The 26,007-nt window shown below is 38.4% G+C and overlaps 2 protein-coding genes across 7 annotated transcripts in view; one reads left to right on the top strand and one right to left on the bottom strand.

Annotated features, from left to right (window-relative positions):
* Eif5b (eukaryotic translation initiation factor 5B) overlaps window positions 1–7,892 on the top strand; it is an 80,416-nt gene extending 72,524 nt beyond the window's left edge. Inside the window, exons 16-24 of the mRNA XM_069988530.1 lie at window positions 291–473; window positions 614–775; window positions 2,070–2,201; window positions 3,035–3,166; window positions 3,250–3,326; window positions 3,419–3,583; window positions 5,152–5,290; window positions 6,975–7,136; window positions 7,445–7,892. Of these exons, the coding sequence (XP_069844631.1) occupies window positions 291–473; window positions 614–775; window positions 2,070–2,201; window positions 3,035–3,166; window positions 3,250–3,326; window positions 3,419–3,583; window positions 5,152–5,290; window positions 6,975–7,136; window positions 7,445–7,552 (1,260 nt within the window). The 3' untranslated portion in view covers window positions 7,553–7,892. The remainder of the gene's footprint in view (window positions 1–290; window positions 474–613; window positions 776–2,069; window positions 2,202–3,034; window positions 3,167–3,249; window positions 3,327–3,418; window positions 3,584–5,151; window positions 5,291–6,974; window positions 7,137–7,444) is intronic.
* Window positions 7,893–8,936: 1,044 nt separating this feature from the next.
* Rev1 (REV1 DNA directed polymerase) overlaps window positions 8,937–26,007 on the bottom strand; it is a 72,653-nt gene continuing 55,582 nt past the window's right edge. For all 6 annotated transcript variants that reach the window (XM_069988524.1, XM_069988523.1, XM_069988526.1 and 3 more), the window contains 13 exons: window positions 24,788–24,942; window positions 21,754–21,873; window positions 17,924–18,144; window positions 16,706–16,878; window positions 14,296–14,398; window positions 12,944–13,109; window positions 12,528–12,730; window positions 11,540–11,764; window positions 10,977–11,097; window positions 10,011–10,228; window positions 9,768–9,924; window positions 9,523–9,625; window positions 8,937–9,341 (listed from right to left, as the gene is read on the bottom strand). In XM_069988524.1, the coding sequence (XP_069844625.1) occupies window positions 9,230–9,341; window positions 9,523–9,625; window positions 9,768–9,924; window positions 10,011–10,228; window positions 10,977–11,097; window positions 11,540–11,764; window positions 12,528–12,730; window positions 12,944–13,109; window positions 14,296–14,398; window positions 16,706–16,878; window positions 17,924–18,144; window positions 21,754–21,873; window positions 24,788–24,942 (2,077 nt within the window). In that variant the 3' untranslated portion in view covers window positions 8,937–9,229. The remainder of the gene's footprint in view (window positions 9,342–9,522; window positions 9,626–9,767; window positions 9,925–10,010; window positions 10,229–10,976; window positions 11,098–11,539; window positions 11,765–12,527; window positions 12,731–12,943; window positions 13,110–14,295; window positions 14,399–16,705; window positions 16,879–17,923; window positions 18,145–21,753; window positions 21,874–24,787; window positions 24,943–26,007) is intronic.

Below are 26,007 nucleotides of genomic sequence, written 5' to 3' on the forward strand. Positions count from 1 at the left end.
AGGTAATTGGAATTCTAGGTTCATGGTCAGTATTCATAGATTTTCTTTGTACTGTTAATCTTTGAAAAAAACTAAGTTGACTTAGAAAGTTTTTCTATAATGTATCTATGGCCATTTTGAGTTATTAATCAAGTGCTTGATTTCATTGAGCTATACTGTACCCCCTCATCCAACCCACTGAAGTATTATATGGAGTTTCACAATGGTCAACTATTAGCTCATTTTACTCAGTTCTGTTCTTAGATACCTTCTTTCATAGCTTGGTGTTTTGGAATAACTTTTGCTTACAGGGTTTGAATGCTGCTTTGTTTTATGAGAATAAAGATCCTCGCACTTTTGTGTCTTTGGTACCTACCTCTGCACATACTGGTGATGGCATGGGAAGTCTGATCTACCTTCTTGTCGAATTAACTCAGACCATGTTGAGCAAGAGACTTGCCCACTGCGAAGAGTTGAGAGCACAGGTGATGGAGGTAATCATCATGTTTTTAGTTTATTGTTCCCAAGCTGCTCTTTAATGGTTCATTCCTTAGGTGTATAGGATGTGTGGTTTTTTTAGATTTAATGTATATGATTCACTATGTGTTATTCCCTTTGCAATAATGTCTGTTAGGTTAAAGCTCTCCCAGGAATGGGCACCACTATAGATGTCATATTGATCAACGGGCGTTTGAAGGAAGGAGATACAATCATTGTTCCTGGTGTGGAAGGTCCCATTGTCACTCAAATTCGAGGTCTACTGCTACCTCCTCCTATGAAGGAATTAAGAGTAAAGGTAAGCCTTGGAGGATAGGGTTGACACACAGGACTTGTATAATATTTAGAAATTCTGCTGAGGTACTCCCCTTACTTTGAGCATTGTTTGGCTTAATACACAGTAATGTTTTACCATGTAAGTCATAGAGGAGAGACACCTTCTATGAGGAAATGGGTGAATGTACCTGTTTACTACTAGTCTAGGGTTTTCTTAAATTGTTTTGACTCTATACTCTTACCTAGTTTTTCACTAACAGTTGTTTGGTGAGAGAAAACATTAACATGGAAAAGTACATAAAATTTTAACAATTTTTCAGGGAACAACTAGATCAACAATCAGAATATTGCTGGCACCTGGAAACCTCCTACATGCTTTTTCTTGCTTGTACTTCCTCAGTTCTCTAAAAAAGTTAACCAAGGGTACTTTTTTTTTTTTAAATATAACAACTAATATCCTTGCTATCCTTTCTAGTTTCGGTAATGGAATGTGTATGAACTTTACATGGAGTTTTTCAAATTTTGTACCTTTTATCTGGCTTCAGTTGAAAAATAATTATGATTGATAGTTTGTTTGAATGTATTATGTTATCCTTTCTCCCATTGGTGGGAGCCATGTTCTCACTAGAAGACCATGGCTGTTTACGTCTGCTCTGAATCTTGTGCAGTTGTGTGTCCCAGGGTGGACTCAGATAGATTACTGAGTTGCTATGCACACACAGCTCACCATGATGTGCCTAGTAACAAGTTGCACTTTCAATTACAGTTTTTCAGTTTTATAACTTTATAGTTCTTTGATGCCTTTAGTTTTTTAAGCTGTCATTCTAGTGTCTGCAGCTCATTGCTATTTCAGCTTGCATTTCCCTAATTGTTTCCATGGAATTGCTTTATTTGTTATTTCCTCCTTTATGAAACACTCAGTTTTCTTTCCTTTCACATTGTCTTTTTCTTACAGATTTTGTAGGACTTGTTGATATATTGTATCTCTACATTTTGTTTTATTACCTCGTCTTAGTTTGTGATTATTATTTTTTGTCGGTTGTGGGGCCTGAACTCTGGGCTTGGGCGCTGTCCCTCAGCTCTTCAGCTCAAGGCAAGTGCTCTACCGCTTGAGCCACAGTGCCACTTCCTTTGCTCTGATATTTTAAAGAAATACTTGCATGTTGAATCTCTCAGTCTTTGATCATTATTGCTGTTTGTGCCTAGTTTATGAAATCTTTTCAGATTCCAAGATTACAAGTTATCTTCACATATATCATCTCCTGATGCTACCAATTTTCAGATAAATGTCCAGGAAAATGTTTTTGTTTACATAGAACCAGTATGAAAAGCATAAAGAAGTAGAAGCAGCTCAGGGGGTGAAGATTCTTGGAAAAGACCTGGAAAAAACACTGGCTGGTTTACCTCTCCTGGTGGCTTATAAAGAAGATGAAATCCCTGTGCTCAAAGTAAGCTCATTAATTTTGTTAATTTTCCCCTCCATTGCTATTTAAAGCTTTGTCTCTTGAAGGGTTTTTGTTTTGATTTTTTTTTTTAATTAGGTCTTTCCTAAACCTCCCATGCTGCCTTAAACTCAATGATTCTCCTACCTATTTTGAGTTTGATTGTCTTAGGGGTACTAAAATGAGCATCCTTGTGAAATCTCTTGTCTGTTGGCTTTTTATAGCAAACTTAATCCATTCAAATTACTTTATACAGGCAAATAATAATTACAATAGAATTTCAAATATGCATTTTATTGAAATAAAAAAAATGAGTCAGAAGCTAGAAGTTGGCTGGGTGCCATTGGTTCACACTGGTAATTGTACTCAATAGACTGAAATCTGAGTATTATGTCAAAACTAACCCAGGCAGGAAAGATCATGAGACTTTCTGTCAAGTTAACCATCAAAAAACCAGAAGTGGTCCTATGACTCAAGTGGCAGAGCACTAGCCTTGAGTGAAAAAGTAAGGAACTGTACCCAAGCCAATTACCAGCATCCCTCTCACCCCCCCCCCCATAAAAAGTACTAGTTATTTTATTCTGTCTACCCATCTCTTATATCTGAGTGGAACAGAGGTTGAACATATTTTAGTCAGTCAACCCAAGGCAAACTGGAAAATGGCGTAGTGTTATGCGATAGGGACTGTATCTCTTCCTCCTCTTTTCTGGCACAGGCTGTTTTACTTTCATAATTGCAAATGCGTGCTTAACCAAGATGAGAGATGGTTAAATTCTAGACTGCCAAAAATAGCAATAGATGTGCTGATAATCTTTTCAAATTTTCAATTTGTTTTTAAGGATGAACTGATTCATGAGCTAAAGCAGACACTAAATGCTATCAAATTGGAAGAAAAAGGAGTGTATGTCCAAGCATCTACACTGGGCTCTTTGGAAGCTCTACTTGAATTTCTGAAGACATCAGAAGTACCCGTAAGTAATCATATCCAGCTATACAAATGAGTGACAGTCATGTTTCCATTACTTTGTGCACTCATATAAAATATTTTTTACAGTATGCAGGAATTAACATTGGCCCAGTCCATAAAAAAGATGTTATGAAGGCTTCAGTAATGTTGGAACACGATCCTCAGTAAGTAAAATTATTTTTCTGAAACTTATTGAGTGTCCTTTGTGCCATACTACTTTTTCATTGTTGGTCTTTGATATGCTTCAACCTTTCAGGTATGCAGTAATTTTGGCCTTTGATGTGAGAATCGAACGGGATGCACAAGAAATGGCTGATAGTTTAGGAGTTAGAATTTTTAGTGCAGAAATTATTTATCATTTATTTGATGCCTTTACAAAATATAGACAAGACTACAAGAAACAGAAACAAGAAGAATTTAAGTAAGTTGATGTTTACTTTATGTCTTTGTTAATGTAGTTAATTGAGAATTACTAAATATTGGAAGAAGTATGTTTAACAAAAGCCTAGCATTTGCTCATCTATCAGAGACTGTATCCTGAAAAGTGACGTTACATAAACCACAAATCCTTCACTATGGAACATTCTGGTGGCATGTGAACAAGCCCTTACTGTGGCCTTTCAGATGATTAAATTTCAGTTTGGCAGTCTTACTTGTCAGTAGCGTAGTAGTTGCTAAATCATGAGTGTATCTTACTGAAATTGCTTTACTAGGAATTGCATGGAGTGGAATTTGCAAAATTAGAATGTGAATATTGAGAAATAATCCTAGGGATCCTGTGGGAAATGTACTTCCCCACACTTTCCAAATACTCACATGCCAACACTACTGCAGGTGCTGGAGATGTCTGCAGGGCCTCAGCTGCTCTTGGGTCCCAGGGACTACCTATCATTGGGAAATACAACAATGAAGTGTGTGATAAGTAGAGATGTAATTAAAGCAGGGAAAGGCTAGGTAAGAAGAGAAGTGGCTAGATAATAATGTGGTTGGGGAAGACATCCATTTAGGGCTCATTGGAAGTAGCAATCTGAAGAAGACTAAGTATAGCACTCAGGTATGTGGGGAGTTTCTAGGCAAAAGAGCATCTGAGCCAGTATTTCATACAAAGGGAACAGCAGCCACCCTAGCTGAAGTAGAGTTTGCAGGGACTATGGAGTCACAAGTTGGCAGGACCCTTGTGTTATGATTTAACTTTTCCTTTATTTGTGGAAGTTGCCTGTTACCAAAATTACATGATCATGTGTAGATGTGGGGAGCCATGGTTAACTACATGATCATGTGTAGATGTGGTGACCATTGCCTCTCAGGAGACTACCATAGTCTAAGCCAGGCAAGCCACATATAGAATGAGCTCAGTTTAGAGTACAGTTTTAAAAGAGTTAATGGGTATTAAGTATTATGCCATAAATTAGTATGTATTCATTTTAGATTGTGAAAGCTGGGGTGAGGAGACTAAGAACTGTTAGAAACCATTATCCACTATTAACCACTTCTGGCATTTGCTTAACAAGCAGGGAAATTAATTTCTAGTAGCCTTTTGTACCAGTAACTTACTAATATAACAGGGAGAAGTGTAAGGATGCTTTGTTGTTCGCAAAATGCAGATTGTTAGATTATTACATGACAGTCCTGTCAGCAGGTACTGCCTGGGTTCTAGGCCCTAAGGTGTGGCTGTAAGTATGTTGTCTTCAAAGTCAAGCTCCATCTTTTAATTTGGGCACAAGATGCTCTTGTGATACAGCTTTAGATTACACTGAGGATTTAAGAGAAGAAAGTGAAGGCTTGGAAAGCAATGGAAAGAGAAGAAAGAAAATGAAGGAAAATGAGCAAGCTATAGAGCCCACCCCTAGTCATTGGGCTGAAAGGGGCTTCTCTCCTCACCCTCCATTAGGAAAGGTGCTTTCATCCACTAGAAGAAACCTCATTTGTGTGTGTGTATTTCATTTTTATGGTTAAATGATTTTAAAACTTACTTCTTTGTCCTTTCAGGCACATAGCAGTATTTCCCTGCAAGATGAAAATCCTCCCTCAGTATATTTTCAATTCTCGAGACCCAATAGTGATGGGGGTGACTGTAGAAGCTGGTCAGGTGAAACAAGGGACACCTATGTGTGTTCCGAGCAAAAATGTAAGTTCAGTGGTACTTACAGAGTTCTTTCCAGACTTTAAGCATACATACTGTTTTCTTTCTGTAAGTTGTACCTCAGTATAGCAAAGTATTTTTCCCTGGTGTAGCTTCACATCACGTGATTTCAGGCTTTCTTTCCCTTAGAACATCGTATCTCTGACATGACTTTAGCATTAAACTGTCATTGGCAGTCCTCTTTGGTATACCATTCAGTGGCCTGGACTGATTCTCTAAGCACATTATTTCAGTCTCAGTTAAAAACAGTCTCCTTTCTCCTTGAAAAATTCACCCACAGTCTATTGCTTTTGTGATAATAAGTTTGGATTCAGTCTTGTGTTTGCTAAGCTAGTACTCTGCCACCTGAGCTATACCCTCAGCCCACTTATTTTTCCAATTTATTCTTCCATTTAAACTTGCCTGTTCTCTCCTTCCTCGCTAGATCCAGGTTAGAATTTATGAGAAGGAACCTTCAAGGGGACTCTCTGCGTCCTCTGTCACATAAGATGTCTCAGTGTTGGGATGAAAAGGCTGAAAGACAAAACTTTGCTTCTGGTACTGTTTGAGATGGTCTCACCATGCATCTTTATATTCTATAAACTCATTTTCTTGCCTATACCTGGAATTACAGATGTGCACTGCCATACCTACCTATCAGCAACTTGATTGTGTGTATGTGAGCACCAAAGGTTGAACTCAAGACTTTACACTCTCATTGGGTTTACTTGCTCATAGCTGGTGTTAACACTAGAACCACACCACCAACCTGACTTTTTTGCTTGTTAGTTGGGTCTCATGGACTTCTCTGCCTGGGCTGGCTTTGTATCTTAATTTCTCAGGTCTCAGCCTGCTGATAGCTAAGATTATGTGAGCCACCAGCACCCAATTTTTACTCCAATTGCTCTAAGGCCCTATTGGGTCTTTGCTGGTGTCAGTTTTATATAATTATTTACAAAATTATGATATCCTCCTACCCACAGACCTTTTAAATGAAGTACCCTCCAGCTGTTTAAGTCATTTTGTACCTTTAAATTTCCTGATACTCTGCTTATCCAGTTTGGCCATGGGAAAGTACTCATGCTGGTATTTATGGCCTTTCTGTTTTTGGGTTGGTGACATGCTTCCAGGTTCATCCAGTATTTCTCCTGCCCTGAACTTTGTTCCCTTAGTGGGAAATTATCTCGGTGTATGGAGCATTTTATAGCCTTTGTCTCACCAAATCCTGTTTTTACTCTTAGCTCTCTTTCTGTAGGACAGCCTGCCTCTATTCCCGAGTCACTTGTTCACAAGTTACCTTTAAACTGCAGAATGTTTCTTTGGTTGTCTTTCTCACTACACTACCCCCTTTTCTAGCTCTTGCAGAACTAGAACTTAGTGCCTATTATTCTCTCCTAACCTGGCAGCTGTCCTGCAGGAAGGTAGGACAGAAACAGAATATGACCATGTTGATAAGTGTACACCAAGATTCACACAGCACATACTGATCTTGCTTTTAACAGTTGTGTTATGGAGAGCAAATGTAGTGTTGTAGAGAAAATTCTTCTGTGGAGGCCTTCGTGATGATAGCAGGATCATATTCCAAGTCTCTAATGTGGGCACTTTTGTTTTAGTTCTTATTTCAGTGGTCTTGGGCTTATGGAAGGCAAGAATTCCTCTTCATATATTGTACTTTGTTTTTGTCCTACAGTTTGTTGACATTGGAATAGTAACAAGTATTGAAATAAATCATAAACAAGTGGATGTTGCAAAAAAAGGACAAGAAGTCTGTGTCAAAATAGAACCTATCCCTGGTGAATCTCCCAAAATGTTTGGGAGACATTTTGAAGCTACAGATATTCTCGTCAGCAAGGTGAGTAATCAAAGTGGCACATTTTCAGCAGAGTGGTTTTTATCTTTGCATCAGTAGCTGTGAGGGTTACAGTCAGAACTTGGAGAATCTGGTGGAGCTAGGGCTATCTACGGAGTAGAACACTTTGGACAAGGCCAGGGTATAAGCTTCTAAAACATGATGTGGGTTCTGTTATCTTAGATGGGCAAGCATTGCCCTTCTTCAATTATAGACCTTCAATTATAATGCCTAATTTAAGGACCACAAGCTGTTTTGGGCACTAGGTTGTTAAAGTTCTATTCACCCTGTTTGTGCCTCGGGCATTACAGATCAGCCGGCAGTCCATTGATGCACTCAAAGACTGGTTCAGAGATGAAATGCAGAAGAGTGACTGGCAGCTTATTGTGGAGCTGAAGAAAGTATTTGAAATCATCTAATTTTTCCACATGGGACAGGAATTGGAGTAAATTCAATATTATGTTGTATTATCACCAACAAGCCAAGAAAACAAAAAGGAACATAAGTATCTGGACACTGATGAACTTAGGTGTATAAAATGTTTTCCATGAGAAACCAAGAAACTTACACTGGTTTGACAGTGGTCAGTTAATGCGTCCCCACAGTTCCAGCGTGCCTGTTCACTCATCCCTTGCCCTAACCTTCCCTACTTGGCTGCTGTTTTGAAGTTTGCCCTTCCCCAAATTGGGATTTTTACTACAAATCTAAAAGCTCTTTCAATTTTATACTGATTAAATCAGTCCTGCAGTATTTGATTAACCAAGCTTCTGCAGATTTTGTGATTCTTGGGACTTCTTTGACGTAACAAACACGTCTTTATGCATATTCCCAGTGATTTTTTTTCAGCATTCTTCTGCCATATGCCCTTAGCGATTTTTTAAAAATAGCAAATAAGACATTCTGGTATTTCTTTATCTGCTTTGTGTGAAACCATGGTGTAAAACATAGCTGGCTGCTTTTTATTGCTTGTGTAGTCTTGAGAGTTGGTTGTAATCCAATTCCAAAAACCCAATAAAGAAAACAGTCATTGCAATAACAGTAAGCTCTGTTAGGCTTCCATGTTAGTATAGCTTATTGGCCTCAAAACAGCTCAGTGTTCTCAGGATGAGGATTTTATCAATCATCATACTTCTCTTCTGTGTGATGAGTGTGTGTGTGTTAGAACCATATACTGTACTCAGGGCTTCAAGCTCTCACTTGGCTTGCTTATTACTTGAGCCATGCCTCTAGTGGCACTGTTTAATTGCAGTCAGAATCTTGAATTTTTTTTTTTAACCTGGGCTGACTTCAAACCTCAGATCTTTAGATGCCAGTTTCCTGAACACCTAGGATTACAGGTTTGAGCCAATGGTACCTGACCTAAAGGATCTTGATTGGTTTTATCCTAGAAAATCTCATCCATTTCGAGGTTTTCACAGCTGTTTCAGTTATTTTGAAGCTTATATTGCTGCCCTGAGAAGGGGTCCACACTCCTTTTACTAAGACACCTGTTGGATCCACCTAGAGATAGCTGCAGTTACTGTGTATTGTTTGGGAAAGAGAATCTAAGTTTTAATGATAAATAATGATAAATTAATTTGTGTTATGGGAAAATAACCTGATAGGTCAAGAGATAGAGTCTCTTTTCCCAGGAAAACCATGAAAGAAGGAAACAGCATTTAGAAGCTTTACCCTTTATTCCAACAAGTAGATTCTTGTTACAGGACCTCAGCAATTTCAAAGCTTAGCACAAGAACCTGTAATGGCTGGAAAAAAACTTCCACGTAGGGCATTTAAAGCATAAGGATTCACAAAAGGAGCCTGTACAAAATATACATACAGTTTTTTATTAAACAACTGTAAACACTTCACTGTAAAAATCCATAAAACTTTATAAACAAACATTTTGTAAATAGAATCTATGCTACAGTAAAAGAATTAACATAATTATTTACATGCAATACTGACAAATTTGGCACTTTTTTGAAAGAAAATGTACAAAAACACTTGCTGAAAAAGAAACTTTAAAAAATGAGCATTACTATCATGCACTTTGCAAATACCTCACAAGCACTTATGGCACAGCTAGCAGAGGGCACCAGGCTCCCTGGTAATATTTATGTAACTTTTAATGTGCTTCCATAAGTTTGTTGTAAAACCACCTGAACATTGTCAAGAATAAAGTCAAATGCCATATTCCAAACTGATTCAACCGATTGCTGCATCAACCTGCAGGTGGGAAAAGGAAACATCATCATTAGGAAACATTTCTCCTTCAAGGAGTGTCGCTAAAAACTAAGACATTGAAAAAAAAAGGCTAACAATTTCCTATGCTTTAATTCTGTTACAAATCTCAGACAACCACAACACACAGCATTTTTTCCCCTTTTCATGAAAATCCTGATAATACCTTTTCATGTATTTTATAACTAAATCCAACTTTTCCAAATCTTTTTCCTCAATAAGGTCAGTACAGTATTTTACAACTTGCAGAATGTCTTCTTCCATTGGATCTATGGAGGGAAAAAAAAATCCTCATGAAACCTTGCAAAGGAAATCTTGGAACTTAATTCACTATTAAGAAAATGGGTCAGATCTGTGTTCTCAAAAATCACAGACCCACTACATTGGCCACTTGACACAGCCTAAGCCAACCTGAGATTGTCGTTATCCATTCTTTGAGCAAGGTCTTCACATCATTGAATTCAACAGCTCCAGCTAAATTAGGTGCTACATGTTTAACACAGCTGGATTGATCAGGCTGCAAGCTATAAAGGCCTGGCACACCGGAAGTGGAAGCAGAGAGTTCTTCCTGTTAAAAAAAAAAGGATACAGTGGTACATTTGTGCAGTATCAAGTACATTAAGCTCTGGTAAAGGTCAGAAGTATTTAACTTACCATAGGTTTCTCAGCAGCAGGTCCTTCGTGTTTGAGGAATCCATCTATTAACTTCTGGGGACTCCCATAGGCCCCGGGTAGAATTTTTGCTGGACTAATAAGTAGCTTGGCTTTCAAAGGACTCTGAATCTTTTGGGGGGAACTGATGGGGTTTTTTTTCTTCTTTTTCTTGTCTTTCACGGCTGCTGGTTTTAGTTGAAGTAAAGGATTCTTTGGCACTAAATGAAGAGGGGACATAAGATTCTTAATACTAAATGTGCCATGAATTATTTCCTCCTTCCCATCAAAACCCTCAAAGTCTATCAACTCCACCTCACCATCACCAAAGGTATCACCATGAGAAGCCAGGCAAAGGACTCAAAATACTATACTATAAGCTCCCAACTTTTTAAGAACTGAGGACTGAATTCAGTACCCACCCTTGCTAAGTAGGCACTTTCCAGTTGAGCAATGCCACTGAGCCTGTGGCCTTGGTCATTTGGAGGTAATGTCTCCCTTCACGCCTGGTATGGAGTACATAACTTCTGCTTGTGTTGGCCTTGAACCACAAACACCAGATATCTACATTCCAAGTAGCTATGGTTAAACTTAAGCACAACTGCACCTGGCTCAACCGTTCTTTAAATTTAAATGTAGGTTTAGGTGTTTGTGGTTCATGTCCAGAATTTTAGATTTTGTTTTATAGTGCTTGGTACATACACTACATATATACTATGGAAGTGCTCTGCTATGTCCAAGTTCCAGGTTTTGTGTTCCTAGATTCAAGTAACAGTCTCAATTGCTTTAACTGTATTAAAACTTAGGTACTAAATCCAGCAGGAACTAAGCCCAGCCGGTACTAAGCAACACAAATCCCAGCTGTGCTTTTTCTTTGCTTCAGATATTCTCCAAGATTAGCTTTTAGTAACACCTATACAACTGTGATACCATCACCTTTTTTGCCAGCTTGCCACTTCCTGAGCTTACCAGATGTACTGGTTGAATGCTGGTGAGAGGTGGCTTCTCCCTGCCTTTGTCTTTGATCATAAGCTGCTTTTAGCTCCTTTTGAAGCTCAGCAGGAAGAGCAGCAAACACCTCAGGGTCCACCTAGTGAGAATGGAAGGCCAAAGTTAAACCTGGGTTAACGCTAGATGACAGCTAGTTTCTATTTTTCACAAAGTAGATTTTGTTTTCAAACCACACTTTTCTGATCTGAATAGACTCATAATGAACTTTGATAACAGTCACTACAGAGAAATTTTTAGAGCTAAGCTGTAGTAAAACCAAGTAGGAACTACCTCCTGCATATGAATGCATCTCCATTCTGTTGTAAGCACAGTGATGAATGGACAGATGTATATGCATACATACTCCTTACCCATCCCCTTTCTCCTCTAGTGCTAAATTCAGTTGGTGGCTGTCATGCAGATGAAGTGGAAAAGAGCCAGCAACATCCCCTGCCATCCTATACACACAACACACTACCTCTTAGGAGCTAGTCAGTGTAGTAAGAGTACATTGACAGAAGGTTACAATGTTATTAACTTACCTGTGAAAATGCTGGGAGGGCAATAACATTTATTCCTGTATCACTAATAGATTCTTGAGGCATTTGCAACAAAACTGTCCCAATTGGTTGAGGCAAAATTCCTGTATTACAGCCATTTACTGGTTCTTTCTTTTTATCACTGTGTGGTTCTCCTTGAATAGCACAAACTTGTTTAATTTGTTCTCGAAGATCAGGAGGAAGTGCTTCTAAAACAGATTCATCAAGCTATAAAATACCAAGCATGGATTTGAAGGTAAGTCTATTGGAATCTTATCTCTGAGAGAAAGAACACAAGACAGACTACCTACCATCCCCTCCCCAGTCAACACGTTTGAAACATTTTGCCTTTTACCACTGAAGCCTGAGGTAATAAGGAGTCTGGAGGTAAGTGTACACCATGGGTCAATTCCACAGCATTAGGTAAATCCACAAAGTTGGAAGCTAACTTTACGTGTATAGCAGAATCCTCTCTCTGCTTGGCTGGGTTCTCCCTCTGCCTATCTGAGCAAATCTGGCCATTTGAAAACAATTGATCCATGAACTACATAGCCATTCTTACCTTTCCAGACTGTCACTAAAAACTGGAAACCAAAGCAAGAATTAGCCCTTTCCCTATAATAAGCATTTTTACCATGTCCTTAAAGGCCTCCTTCCACAAAGAAGAATGGAGGGGTCACAAAATACCCACAGAGTTATGGTGTCTTACTTCCAAGGAGCTAGAATCCATAAGAATAATGCTTGTTCTAAGTTTCACTAACTTGACATGAGGTTTCTGTACAGATCACCAGAGCTACTGTGTTGAATCGGGGCCTACATGATTACTGACAGGATGACAGTGGGAAAGGACTGCCCTTAGCTATGCCTTCGCAACTTTTAAGACTTGAAAATCTCTGCAAAAGCACTTTTAGTTAAAATAACTCAGCAATGAGTGTGTACTCTTAAGTGCCATCTATAGACCAGTTCTGTCATTAGGACTAAAAGAATATACCTGGGAAGGGGATGGGATCTCTATACTTAGATTAAGTCTTGATTGTACACTGATAGGAGAATGCAGACCATTCCATTTCCTTGTAGACTCAACTTTGTTATTATCAGCACTAACGTTGGTTGTCAGATGTGTAGAAAAAGATGGCAAGAATGTGCAATTTCTAGAGGCAGGTGGTATTTCCAGATCCACTGTAGCCATAAATACTGCAAGAATAGAAAAACACATTAATATTATTTAGCTCATTCAGGGAAGGGGGAGTACAAAACCTTTAGTCCTCACTCATTTCCTTCTGTTCATTGCAAATACTACTAGTTCATAGTAAAAAATATAAACCTGTCTCACACACACAACCATGCCAATTTGAAAATTATATCCTTAGAAAGGTAAACATTGAAACCATCTTGATAACTACCAACCTTCCTTATGCTGTTCTTCTGTGGTTTTCTTCGCTTTCTGAGCTTGAAAAAGATCCCGGACAGTGTGTGACCCACCAGAGAAGTGGCTTGACTGAACTGATGGGCGACTGGAACATGTGGAAGTGTTGGGATTAGCTGGAGTCAACTGGTTCATTTGAATCCCAACCTAGAAGATAAGTGTAGGAAAACTAAAGTAAAAATAAGACTTCTCAGCTTGTTTTTTATTGTCATAGAATAAAGTGAAACTAGCAGATTTTTGTATGATTTATTACAAAAAGTACTATATGAGCCATTGAGCAGTTATTCTACCTATACAAGTAATATTTTAAAATTAGAAAATGAACAAGTAGAGCCACTGATGTTCTAAGAAACTAAGGTTTTTAAGTAGGGTTTTAAAAAAAGACTGAGGGCCAGTGTGGTAGTGATGCACACATGTGATCTTAGCTACCTGGGAGGCAGGGAGGATAGAGTTGAGGCCAACCCAGGAAAGAATAAACAAGCTAGGAGTGGTAGCTTGTGGTTCTAGATATAGGGAAGGCCTGGTATCTAGAAGTACAAGGTCTGCCCGTGGCTTAAGTAGGAGTCCTTAAGGTCTGAGTATCTGAATATGGCTCGCTAGAGTGTTGGGGGGGGGGGGGGAATTAAGGCCTACTCATTGGTTCTAACATCCCCTTTTGTGTTTGGTCCTGGGGACTGAACTCTTGGGCCCAAGTGCTATCTGAGTTATTTTTTCCCTCAAGACTAGCACTCCCACTTTAGCAACAGCTCCACTTTCAGCTTTTGTGTAGTTAATTGGAGGCAAGAGTTTCATGGCCTTTCCTACCCAGGCTCACTTTGAACCTTGACCAGATCCCAGCCTATAAGTAGCTGGGATAACATGTAAGTCACCAATGCCTGGCTTTCCATTAATGTGTGTATGTCTATGAAAACACGACACTTATCCAAACGATGGGGAGTGGCTAGCAGAGTGTGTGTGTGTGTGTGTGTGTATACACACACACACACACACACACATATACACTAATAGCTGTCATGTCTGGCATAAAGGCATCCACATGTGCCCATGGTTTCTCTCCTTTCTACACCAGCATGGAACAGCATCAAAGTTCTAACTAAAAAGAACCTTAAAAGGAGATTGACAGATTAACGGTCCTCAAAGTCCCATCTACTAGGGAAGTAAGAATGTAGTAAGATAGTGATCCTAACAACTCTAAAATTTGCTAAAGACTAAAGAAGTCAGGTTACATGCTTGCTTGGATTACATCAAAGGAGCTGAAGGTCTGCATATGAACCTTATTTCCAACCATCTTACAAGGCTCAAATGAGATATAAAGTAAATATTATACACTTACCCCTCTCATATCTGATATGTTGAGCTTCATTGTATGGAACATGTTTAGAGTAGCCTTCCCAATGATTTTTGCACTATCGGTTGCCTGGTCAAGAGTTACAGTCCTGTAAGTGATAGAAATGTTTTAAACTATACATTCTATGCAGATGGATTTATTAGTACCTCAGTAGTACAGAAGTTAGGAGTTTATTCAAAAGCTTATAGAAACAAAGGGGGGGTTATAAGAAACCAACAATATTAAACATTCAGTAGCAGCGAGAAGGGAAAAATGTTACATATATAATATTGAGATTTCAAGGTAAACGCTAGAGTTGGGTCAAAAAATTTTTAGTAATGCATATTAAAAAATAGTTTCCAATCAATGCATAAATTCACAGTAACTACAATGTTCTAGCTTCCAAAAGCACCTCTCCACGATGTATTGAGATACATAGTTGAAGAGAAGATGAATCCTATTTTGGTTCTTGACTCTTAATTATGTTTAATGATTCTGTTTCAAAATTTAAGTATTCCAATATTACTTTCTAACAGGTTCTATAAATGGACCCCAAAACAAGTGGCTTCTATGACAAAAAGTATGGTGATAGACTGGTCTAAAAAACAGAGGCTAGAATACATGAGCTTAGATCTATGAGATACCTTGAAGCCATCACTATTATGTGGCAAACCCACAATGAACTCGCCCTTTGGAATTGGGCTAGATAAAAGTAGAGTGTACCAATTCAAAAATGGATTACCATTAGCTATTTTTCGCATACGAAAGTATGATGGAACTATGTGATGAACTGGATCTGATTTTCCCCCAAAGAAATTATACTCCTAAACTCAGGATAGTGGCACATGCTTCTAGTCCTAGCACTCAGGAGCAAGGTTTCAAATTCAAGGCATCCTGGGCTACATATTTTTAGGTTAGTCTGAGCCACATAGTAAGACCCCATCAAAAAAGATAATGACAGCCGGGCGCTGGTGGCTCACGCCTGTAATCCTAGCTACTCAGGAGGCTGAGATCTGAGGATCGCGGTTCAAAGCCAGCCCGGGCAGGAGAGACCGTGAGACTCCTATCTCCAATAAACCACCAGAAAACCGGAAGTGGCGCTGTAGCTCAAGTGGTAGAGCGCTCGCCTTGAGCTGAAGAGCTGAGGGACAGCGCTCAGGCCCAGAGTTCAAGCCCCACGACCGACAAAAAAAAAAAAAGATAATGACATGATATTTCTGAGTAAGGATTTAATAGTAAGTTGTATAGAAGTGACCATTAACACATTATTATAAGTGCCATTTAAAATATATGTATTAAAGTAAATAGTTCATTAACCAAAGACAATGTATTTTTAAAACTAGATTCTTCCACTTTGTTTTCATGATGTGCATCAGTGAGGGGATATCACTGTACACACAAATGTTTGACATGACCTAACTCAAGTAAGCCTATACAATCTCGTGGTTTTTACTATCAAGTCTTAAAACTGATGCAGATGACATGCAAAACCAAGAATTCTCATATCGATCACAAGTATTACATAAAGCTTAATATCTTCAATGTAGCCCAGACATCAAAAACTAGGGTTCTAAACAAATGCTTTCTACCAGTTTTCAGAGATGTCAGTTATTTTGCTTTTCACAAAGATTATACCTATTGAAATTATTTACTCAATTTTTAAAAGAACCATATGTAATTTCCTTCCGGTAAAGTTGCAGTTAGGCTTTTCAAAAACCCAAACACACTCCCAGGTCTGCAAATCTTCTCTTTTCCTACACACACTAAAGTTAGCAGCCTGGAAACTCTTAAGCGAAGACTGACAGATGGATGGACTCCAGTGCTGCTATGATTTTTTCCCCAAAGGCTCTTGTATTAGAAGCCCGGTCTTTAGTTATGTAGAGGTAGGGGACCTTAACAGTTGGGGTACGATAGAAAGTAATTAGGTCATGGGTATGGCACTGTTCTTGGAAGGAACTGATGTGTTTTTTTTTTGAGGCTCTGGTTCTCAAAAGAATGATAGTTCTCAACAGTCCCAGTTATTGGTTGGATGTGTAGATCAAGTGGTAAAATACCTAAGCAACTGTGAGGCCATGTTGTCCCCTGCTCCCCTCTCAAAAAAGTTAGCATAAATGAATGACCAAGGACCCCTGTCACACCTTGTGATCTGTCTTGGCATATGTTCTTGTCACCTTAGTCAAGCTCTTGAATCTTTAGGACTTTGGGCAAAATAAACCTTCATTTTGATATAACACAAACTAAAATATATACTTAAATTAAATGACCTTAGTTAGGTCAAGGCCTGGCTCTACAAAATGGTGTTACAACTTTGTTAACAATTTATAGATTTTTACACCAAATAGTCATTGGTTTTTATAAGCTCTAATACCTATGCCAGAAATAGAATTTACCAACTTTCTTTGTAAGATAAGCTTACCTGGCAATGTTATCACAAATTCCATGGCCTCCAAATTTTGCAGTTTCTACAGGAGCCCCTGGTTTTCGTACCATGATTTTGAGAGTCAGACGTTTACCCTTCATGCCAGCAGCTTCAAGTCGTCTTTGAATTTCTTCTGAAAGACTCAAAAGGAAAGCTTCTGCCTCTTTTGGCTACGTAAAGAAAAACATGACAAAACTTCCATATTATTTTCCTTTATAAACAATTCTCAAGCATTTTGGTTAATATTCAACATGTCTATTTTTGCCTTCTGAAGCATCAAAACTTAATATTTCCATACCTTTAAGTATTTTTCAAAAAAATGAAATGCTTTTCCTTTCTCACTTTTCCATGCCATCACTGAGCTGTTGAAATTCTTCTATATTTATATTCTTATTAAATTCTATTAATGAAATAAACTCTATACTCTCATTGTTCCCTATACATCCCAAGCATTGGCTCCCCTTTAAAGGAACCAAGAACTGTAGAGCTCCAAAAAACAAGCTCACTTTCAAAATCTTATCACACTGAGCTCTGTTTATGGATCTAAATTCCAGAGATACATACAAATATATTCAGAAGTAAAGACAAGTTAATAATCCGAGCCACTATTTCTAGATGAATCAGGTGAAACTTGCAATTTTGTCTTCTCTTCATTGGAAATTGAGTCATTATAAATACAAATAACTGCTGACTCCAAAATGCAATGTTTTAATATCTTTCCCTAAAGATCTGGGTTTTCTTGGTCTTTTCTGGCTTCTCCCCTATTATATACATTGCCTAAAAAGACTTTGCTAAGGCTTGATGAATAGCATGCATTAAGATTTAACTTCAAGGGGCTGGGAAGGTGGCTCAGTGGTAGAGCGCTTGCCTTGCATGCCTGAGGCCCTGGGTTCGATTCCTCAGCACCACATAAGCAAAAAAGAAAAAAGCCGGAAGTGGCGCTGTGGCTCAAGTCGTAGAGTGCTAGCCTTGAGCTGAAGAGCTGAAGGATAGCGCCCAGGCCCAGAGTTCAGACCCCACAACCGGACCCAAAAAAAAAAAAAAAAAAAAAAAAAAAAAAATCAAGCAATGCTAAAATGTTAATGAAAATCATACTTACCTTAAAAAAAAAAAAAAAAGATTTAACTTCAAGCATCAAGTTACAGATAACTGGGTAAAAAGCACCACGTAATAACACAAAATGGACATAAGACAAAATCTGTTATGGAAATATACCTGAGTAAACCTTATTCCATAGTTGATTTCAGCTGAAATGGATTTTCTTTCCTTTTCTGTTCGAACTGGTCTATCATCCAAACCACGGCAGAACCTATAAAGCATCTGACCAGTTTTGGGACCAAATTCTTTTTGAAGTTTTGCCATGGTCATGTACTGCAAGTCTCCACAAGTTCTAATTCCCAAAGCTGTTAACTTCGATTCCATTGAACGTCCAACTCCTAAGAAAGGAATATTATTTACTTCTTATTAGTGAAGGATAAACTATTGAAAAATGATAGGAAAAAACCTCATCCACATACAAAGCAATTTAAAATGAGTATTATCACAAGAGAGTGATTTTTATTAGTATCAATTTTGCTTTCTTATCCACAAAATCAACTAGCAATAGACCCTTGCTTTAAAAAGTCTACAGTATGACTTACTCAGTTGCATTGAATGCATCCACTTTTTCTTTAGTAATTCAACAAGAAATTACAAAGTAGGCCTGAATCTAAAAACACTTGCTACTGGAGTGACCTAAGAATTAAGATTTCTAACCAACCCACAAATGTAGCCTCTCTGTAGCCCTTTCACCTGAATCGAGGGCTTCAAGCATTGAAGCACTTTGAGCCGTGTCCCAAGTTCTGGGGAATTTATTTTCTCAAAAAGTCAGTCTCCCTAAAGAGATGGTATGAATCCTCCTGGACCCACATGCAGCCACCTCGTGTTCTCCCCAATGTAAAAGCAAGGTTTTGAAATCCAACCCACAGGATTCTAAGAAGTTTTGCTCTAACTTGGGGATGGTTTTGATTTTCAATTCTAAAAGCTCTAAAAAGAATATGTACCTCTAGAAAGCAGTTAAGATTTACAAAATCTTAAAAAATGGTGTGGAACCCCATATTATTAAGTATTTTCTACCAATAAGGACCATGTGTATTTCTGGTCTTCTGTACACTATGCAAAGAGCTAAAAGTACAGTTTGTTATTTTCTGCTCATTGTGGTTATGAATTATCAGTGGCATGAATTATCTCAAGTTCAGGTCTTGTCATGAAAACCTCGGGAAGCATTAATGTATGAATGACACAATGTTAAGAGTTCATGAAGTTTACAAAAGACCTATGGTATGGTTATAGGCCAAATAAGTTTAAACCAACATGTTTGGTTTACTCCCTATGGAAATTAGATGAACAGTGTTAAGAATGCTGGTTCCCTGAGGAGCCATTTTCAATTTCAAGTCAAAACAATAGGCAAGTAAAAACACCAGAATTCTAGGTTAACAAAAACATTCCAGAAAGGCTTCACAAAATAGTGCTGTCATTGATAATTTTTCAAACAGAAACTTAAGAGAAAGGACAAATCACAAGCAAAGGTAAACAGACACTTTGCACAGATATTTATGTTGAGAGGCTTTTTCTTTTCTTGGGGGTGGCCCCTCTTCCTACTCTTGGTGCTTTGATGCCCACCTGCAATTAATTAATTACACATCTAGAAAACAAATCTATTCCAACACTTTGCAAGTTTAGAAAGAAGCAATGCTGAGTAGGAATCTATTTGGAGAGTATCTTGAATATACCAGAAATAGGTGCTAAAACAAAACCCAAACCAACCAAAGAAAACACAATCAAATTGAAAACGACCCTCTTGGGAAGAAGAAAATCTGTTTTTCCACAGAAAGCTTATCTAGTGAAATCACTTGAACCACGCCTCCAGTCCCCATCCTTGTTTCTTTGAATAGGGCTGGAAAATTTGTCAGAATTTGAGTCTTGCAAGTGATTATACGGAGTAATCTCTACAGAGAAAGTGAAAGTGCAAATGAGGATAATTAGTTCAAGGCCACTCTGGGATTCAAGAACATAATCTAAAAGGAGAGTCTTCGCAACCAAGGAGCAAATGAAGGTGAATGGCAAAATTACTAGATCAAGGATCTAGAAATTATTTCTATTTTTAAAATTTTTACCGTATCACTAAAGCAGTGTCTTCACTAAACTATTGTGCCTTCTCAAAACTCTTTGAAGTTCTGACTCTTAATGCTTTTTAGTATGACTATATTTGGACAGAGACCTTAATACAAAATCATGCAAGTAGACCCTAAACCCATATGACAGATGTCCTTTAAAAAATGAATTAGAACCAGGAACAGTGGCTCATGACTGTAATCCTGGCTACTCAGGAGACTGAGATCTGAGGATTGTGTTCATTTCCAATGACTCTTATCTCCAATGAGCCATCATAAAAAAAAATTTTTTTTTTTAAGCTACAAGCAAAACTGGCTCAAGTGGTAGCATGCTAGCCTTGAGCAAAAAAAAAAAAAAAAAAAATACATAGGGACAGACAGTGCCCTGGCCTAGAAGTTCAAGCCTCAGGACTGGCATAGTAGATTTAAAAAAAAAGTCATTTCACATTTCTGACACTAATATATCATTGTACAATATTTACTTGGTTGTCGGGAAGCTTTAGAATTAAGCCACCATAAAATGTCACTTTATGTTGTTTGACATTAGGGCCCATAACACAAATTTCTGAGGCAGTTCATATATGCCTTTACTTGCTTAAAACTCCAGCTACACAGAGGCAGAGATATGATGAATTCAGTTTGAGGTCAGCTCTAACAAAAAGCATGACTACATCTAAACAACCAAGTATGGCATGCTCATGCCCACCTGTAACACCATCTACATCGGAGACCTAGGAGAACTACAGTCTAGGACATCCTAGGCTAAAGGGAGAGACCTATCTAAAAAATAATGAAAGCAGGAAGCACTAGGGTTGTGGCTCAACATGTAGTGTGCATACTTGGCTAGTACTCTAAGTATAAAGTCCAGTACTGCAAAAATAAATAGTGTTAGGAATGAAACTCAATGCCTAATGCATGCAAGTCAAGTAAGCTGCACCCATGACAAGCAGCAAAATTATATAAAAGGGAAAGTCCATTTTCAAAAGTTTGGCCAGGCGCTGGTGGCTCACACCTGTAATCCTACCTACTGAGGAGGCTAAGATCTGAGGATCACGGTTCAAAGCCAACCCGGGCAGAAAAGTCTGTAAGACTCTTATCTCCAATAAACCACTAGAAAACCAGAAGTGGCACTGAGGCTTAAGCGGTAGAGTGCTCGCCTTGAGCTGAAGAGCGCAGGGACAGTGCCCAGGCCCAGAGTTCAAGACCCACGACTGACCCAAAAGGAAAAAAAAAAGTTTGAGTATTTCAATTATGGCTTATTTACTGGAAGTAATTTTTATCATGTTTCTTTTATAATTATTTCTTAGCATATGTGATTTTGCTGCATGAAAAATAAAGTAGAATCTACTAGCTACAAAACTAAAACATCCATAAAGACTGGATAAATTAAAAACATTCAAATTTGCGATTTGATGGAGATACATACACACACACACACTTTTTTTTTTGGGGGGGGGGTCGGTTGTGGGGCCTGAACTCTGGGCCTGGGCGCTGTCCCTCAGCTCTTCAGCTCAAGGCTAGCGCTCTACCACTTCAGCCACAATACCACTTCCAGTTCTCTGGTGGTTTACTGGAGATAAGCGTCTCATGGACTTTCTTGCCCATGCTGGATTTGAGTGGTGACCTCAGATCTCAGCCTCCTGAGTAGCTAGGATTACAGGTGTGAGCCACCGGCGCCCGGTGGCACAAATAAAAAAATAGAGAAACCCAACCCTGGAGGGATACACCTGTAATCCCAACAGTTGGGAGGCTAAGATCGAAGATTAAAGAGTTTGAAGCTAGGCGTTGGTTATGGAACAAGACTTTAAAACCAAACAATCTGTGTGTATAATATAAAAATTATGAAATGCCCTTATATACATCTTCAGTAAACATTAAAAGACTTGGTCTTGCCTGGTAGATTAATAACTAGCTGGCCTCGGATAAAATCATCCACTTCATCTGGTTGTAGATGGTACTGCCCATCTGGTTTTGCTTTTCTTGTTGCCATTCTAGCCAAGAGAATATTAGAACCTATAAAATTAAAAAGGAAAAAAGTAAATAAGAAATATCCACAATTTAAAATTTTTAACATATTTATACACTGGTTACTATTGAATTTGTAAAAACAATGAAAATGCAGTTTGACTATTTCAGACATGGTATGTTCCTAGCAGACTCATTAAATATTCCAGACTACAGCAAACATGATTGCTACACAGAGGTTTCTCTTTAGTCTAAAACAAATGCTATTTCAACATAGAGAACACAGCTGTGACCTTAAGAGTGATGGTCATAGGAATCATGGGGGATAATCAGAAATGAGGGAAATGAGGCTACAGCCTAGAGAAACAGAAAACTCAAAAGAATCAGAGCAGGTGTCACAATGCTGAGGGGAGGAGAGTCTTTGAAACACAGATGAAGATGGGTAGTAAGCATAAGCTGAGACGAACCAGAGAATCACCGAGTACTGAGAAAACCGAGGAGCTCAGCTGTTTGCTGCTAGGTGAAACTCCATGAATAAAATCTCAAACATTATGGAATATCTGTATCAAGGACATTCAGAAGACTTTTATATACGACTATGTAATTTTCTTAGACTAAGTACAGAGATTCATGGAGAAGTTGTTGGGTGACAGCCAAGCAATCACAATGTCTTAAACCCTAGTTCCACACAAATAAGTTAAAAAATTTTTTAAAAGGGCAGTAGACCATCTTCTGATAATTTGACAACTAAATTTTTTGCTGGCTGTCAGGTATGGTAGTATATGCCTGTAACCCAATCATGGTACAATGAAGCAGGAGTATCTCAAGTTTGAAGCCATCCGGGCTAACAGATTGGTTATACAAGACCCTATATCTCATAAATCATTAAAAAAAAAAAACACTAAACAAAAACACAGGAAAAAACTTTTGCTGACCAAGCAGGGACTGCTTCAGGACAAGCTAATTTCCAAGGATGTAAACCATTTACTTGGAAGTATACCTCTCACATACCTAACCATACCTGACCACTATCTTATCAAACTCCCATATATTAAGCTAGTATTTTCTCCCTCCTCTCAAGTGATCCCAATGTTAAAAAAAAAAAAAAAAAATCAACCTTTAGCCTAAAGCCTGCTAGGAATACTCAAGCTAGTTAAACAGCTTCCTCTACCCTACCTTTGGAAACCCCAGTATAGTCTTTCCCATGGTATTTCTACTTTTCCTACTACTTTCCCCTGACTATCCTCATCCCAGTGCTTCCCTCATGGTCCTGACCAAAATGAAAGTGATCAAGTGTTCTTTCAACAATATTTGCCTACAGAATTCCCCTGGAAGTTGGGTAGATACAAAGACTAAAATTTGAGAGAAAAAAAAAGTTGTTGAATGAGGATAGAATAATAATAGCTGGGAATGACAAGCAACCACAGAGTGCAAATTACCTACCAAAACTACAGGAACAAATGGGCTTCACTCAAGAGAATGGCAAAAAGGAGGGAGAGAATCTTGGCAGAAGGTCTAAGTAGAGGAGAGAAGAGATGGTGGAAGAAGCTTACGCTTTCCAGAGGAAGCAGCTCAAAGACTCACCATAAGGAGACAAGTGGTGGGAACAAAAACAGAGTGGATGAGTAGGAAAAGACTAGTCACTGAGAACACTGTGTGTATGTGAGAAAGAGGAGAGAAGTACACATTCAGCACTGTCAGGAACAGTTGCAATTCCAGTAAACAGTGGAGAATAATAAGACTCAAACTCAACTCCAAAAGATATTTCACCATTCTGCTTTTTAAATATATCTTCTGTTTAATCTTAGAAAAAAAATTGTTTACAAATACAACTTATTATCCTCCCCCCTACCCTTTTTGTCAGTCATGGGGCTTGAACTCAAGGCCTGGACACTGTCCCTGAGCTCTTCTGCTCAGGGCTAGTGCTCTACCACCTTGAGCCATAGCACCACTTCCAGTTTTCTGGTGATTAATTGTAGGTAAGAGTCTCCTGGACTGCCTGGCCTGGCTTCAAACCATGATCTTCAGATCTCAGCCTCCTAAGTACCTAGGATTACATGCATGAGCCACCAGTGCCTGGCTTGGATCCTGTTTTTGAAACATTCTAGTAGCCTATGATATCTGGTGTACTAGAGACGATGTTCCAGGCTAATCTGACAAAAGAACTCCCTTTACCTGGAACCAGGTCTTATAAATAATTCTCAAGTTTCATTAACACTGAGTAGCTAGGATTACAAGCATGAGTTACTAATACTTGGCTCCTTCCCCTTTTTATTGGTAGTACAGGGAACTCAAGGCCTTGCACTTGATGGGAAGGTGTTCTTTACTAAGCCATACCTCCAGGGCATTTTTTTTGCATGAGCATATTTTGAGGTAAGAGTCTTGTTTCCTGCAAGCATGATGCCTCCACTATGATCTACTTATTTTAGGTTTTCCATCATAGCTAGGATGACAGGCATGTACCACCATGCCAGCTTCCTTCTCCTAGTTCCTTCTCCCATTGAGAGGAAGGAGTCTCAGACTTTTCTGCTGCAGCCAGCCTGGTACTATGACCCTCTTGATCTCAGCCTACCACACATAGCTAGGATGACAAGAACATTCAGCTATCAACTGAAGAAAAGTCTGGTAGACTTTTCTTTCCAGCTGACCTCAAAACCACTGTCTCATCTTAAAAATAGCTAGAATTATAGGCATAAACTACTGGTATACAGCTAACATTCCCAGTTTTGAATAAGAAAAAAATACTCAAACTGATTATTGCAAATAAATAATCATCCATTTACTTCAATATCCACCATTTTAGCTATGTCCTACACAGCTGTAAGGAATGTGAAGAATTGTTTTAGAGGGGATTGGCTCACTTCTGGAATATATATTAAGCTGATAAAAACTTTAAAACTAAGTGGCTTCAAGGATGTCCAAGCAATTATTTGGGTAAAATGAGTAATGATAAAGCACTAACCAATTCCAACAGAAGCAGCACATTTAGTCTTGTCTTTGATTTCCATTCGCACAGCATTTGCAAATTCATCAGGAGTAAGTCTGGTCTCCGCAAGAATTTCAGTGATGTCCACCAGTGCTTCATCACAACTGACAGCTTCAATATTATGAGTATAGCTATCAATACAAAGCAGTCAGTGAATCACAATCATATAGTTTCCATCTGGTAGACACAAATGTTGCAAAATAAAAGTCTTTTCATAATATTTTACAATTTCCTCACAAGGCATTTTAAAAAAGACCGAAGTAACAGCAACAACAACAACAGCATTTTAAACAAACTGGCTAAATAGTATTTAAGAATCTGATTTATTTTTAAGTGATACTGGGGTTTGAACTCAGGCCTTGGACTTGCTAGACATTTGTTCTTCAGCTTGAGCCACATAAAAATCTCCATTCAAGAAATGAATATATTATTTAGGCAAAAACAAAACTAGAAGAAAATAGACTAACAGATTCACCCACTTCTATCCAATTAGAAAGTTCAACTTAAACTGTCTTCAAAAGCTGAAATTAAACCAGCAGTCGGTAGCCTACGTCAGAAATCACCCTCAAGTCCTCATGGCCCAAGGTACAGGCCAGCATTCTACTACTGGAAGTTGATACTCTGAAAATAGGAGCACCACTGCTCAGCTCAGTGGCCCATTCCTTGTCCCCACTTGGATGCTACCAGTGACTTCATCTTCAAGACAGATTTAAAACACTTTGTACTTGGTAACACCAACATTTCTATTCTAGGGACTTTAAAAACAGCTATGACTCTAACTGGTTTAGCACTCACCACAAAATACTACATATTGACTAGGTAGCAATCTTTCCTGATACATATTCTTAGTAGAATAAGCTCCTATAAGGACAGGAACTTACATTATTTCTCTTGATGAGACAAGGAATATGTAGGAACCATCAATACTTAAACGATACTGGTATTCAGAATAAAGTATAAGAAAGAAGAGGTAGTGAAGATACAGACAAGGAGTCTACCTCTTGGAATAAATATCAAAGCATCAAGATCTATGAAGTTTTACTCTTTAGAAATTAATTTTTCCTGGAGTCCAGCTTAGGCAATCACTGTAGCTGCTTCTAAATTGCAAATAACTCAGTAGTTATGACACAAATTTTATCTGGCCCTTTAAGCAGAAACCATGCAGTTCAGTTATTAGAGCACAAATAGGTTGCCTT

The sequence above is a fragment of the Dipodomys merriami genome, unplaced genomic scaffold (assembly GCF_024711535.1).
Source record: "Dipodomys merriami isolate MVZ:Mamm:240054 unplaced genomic scaffold, mDipMer1.0.p SCAF_36, whole genome shotgun sequence".
Lineage (NCBI taxonomy): Eukaryota > Metazoa > Chordata > Mammalia > Rodentia > Heteromyidae > Dipodomys > Dipodomys merriami.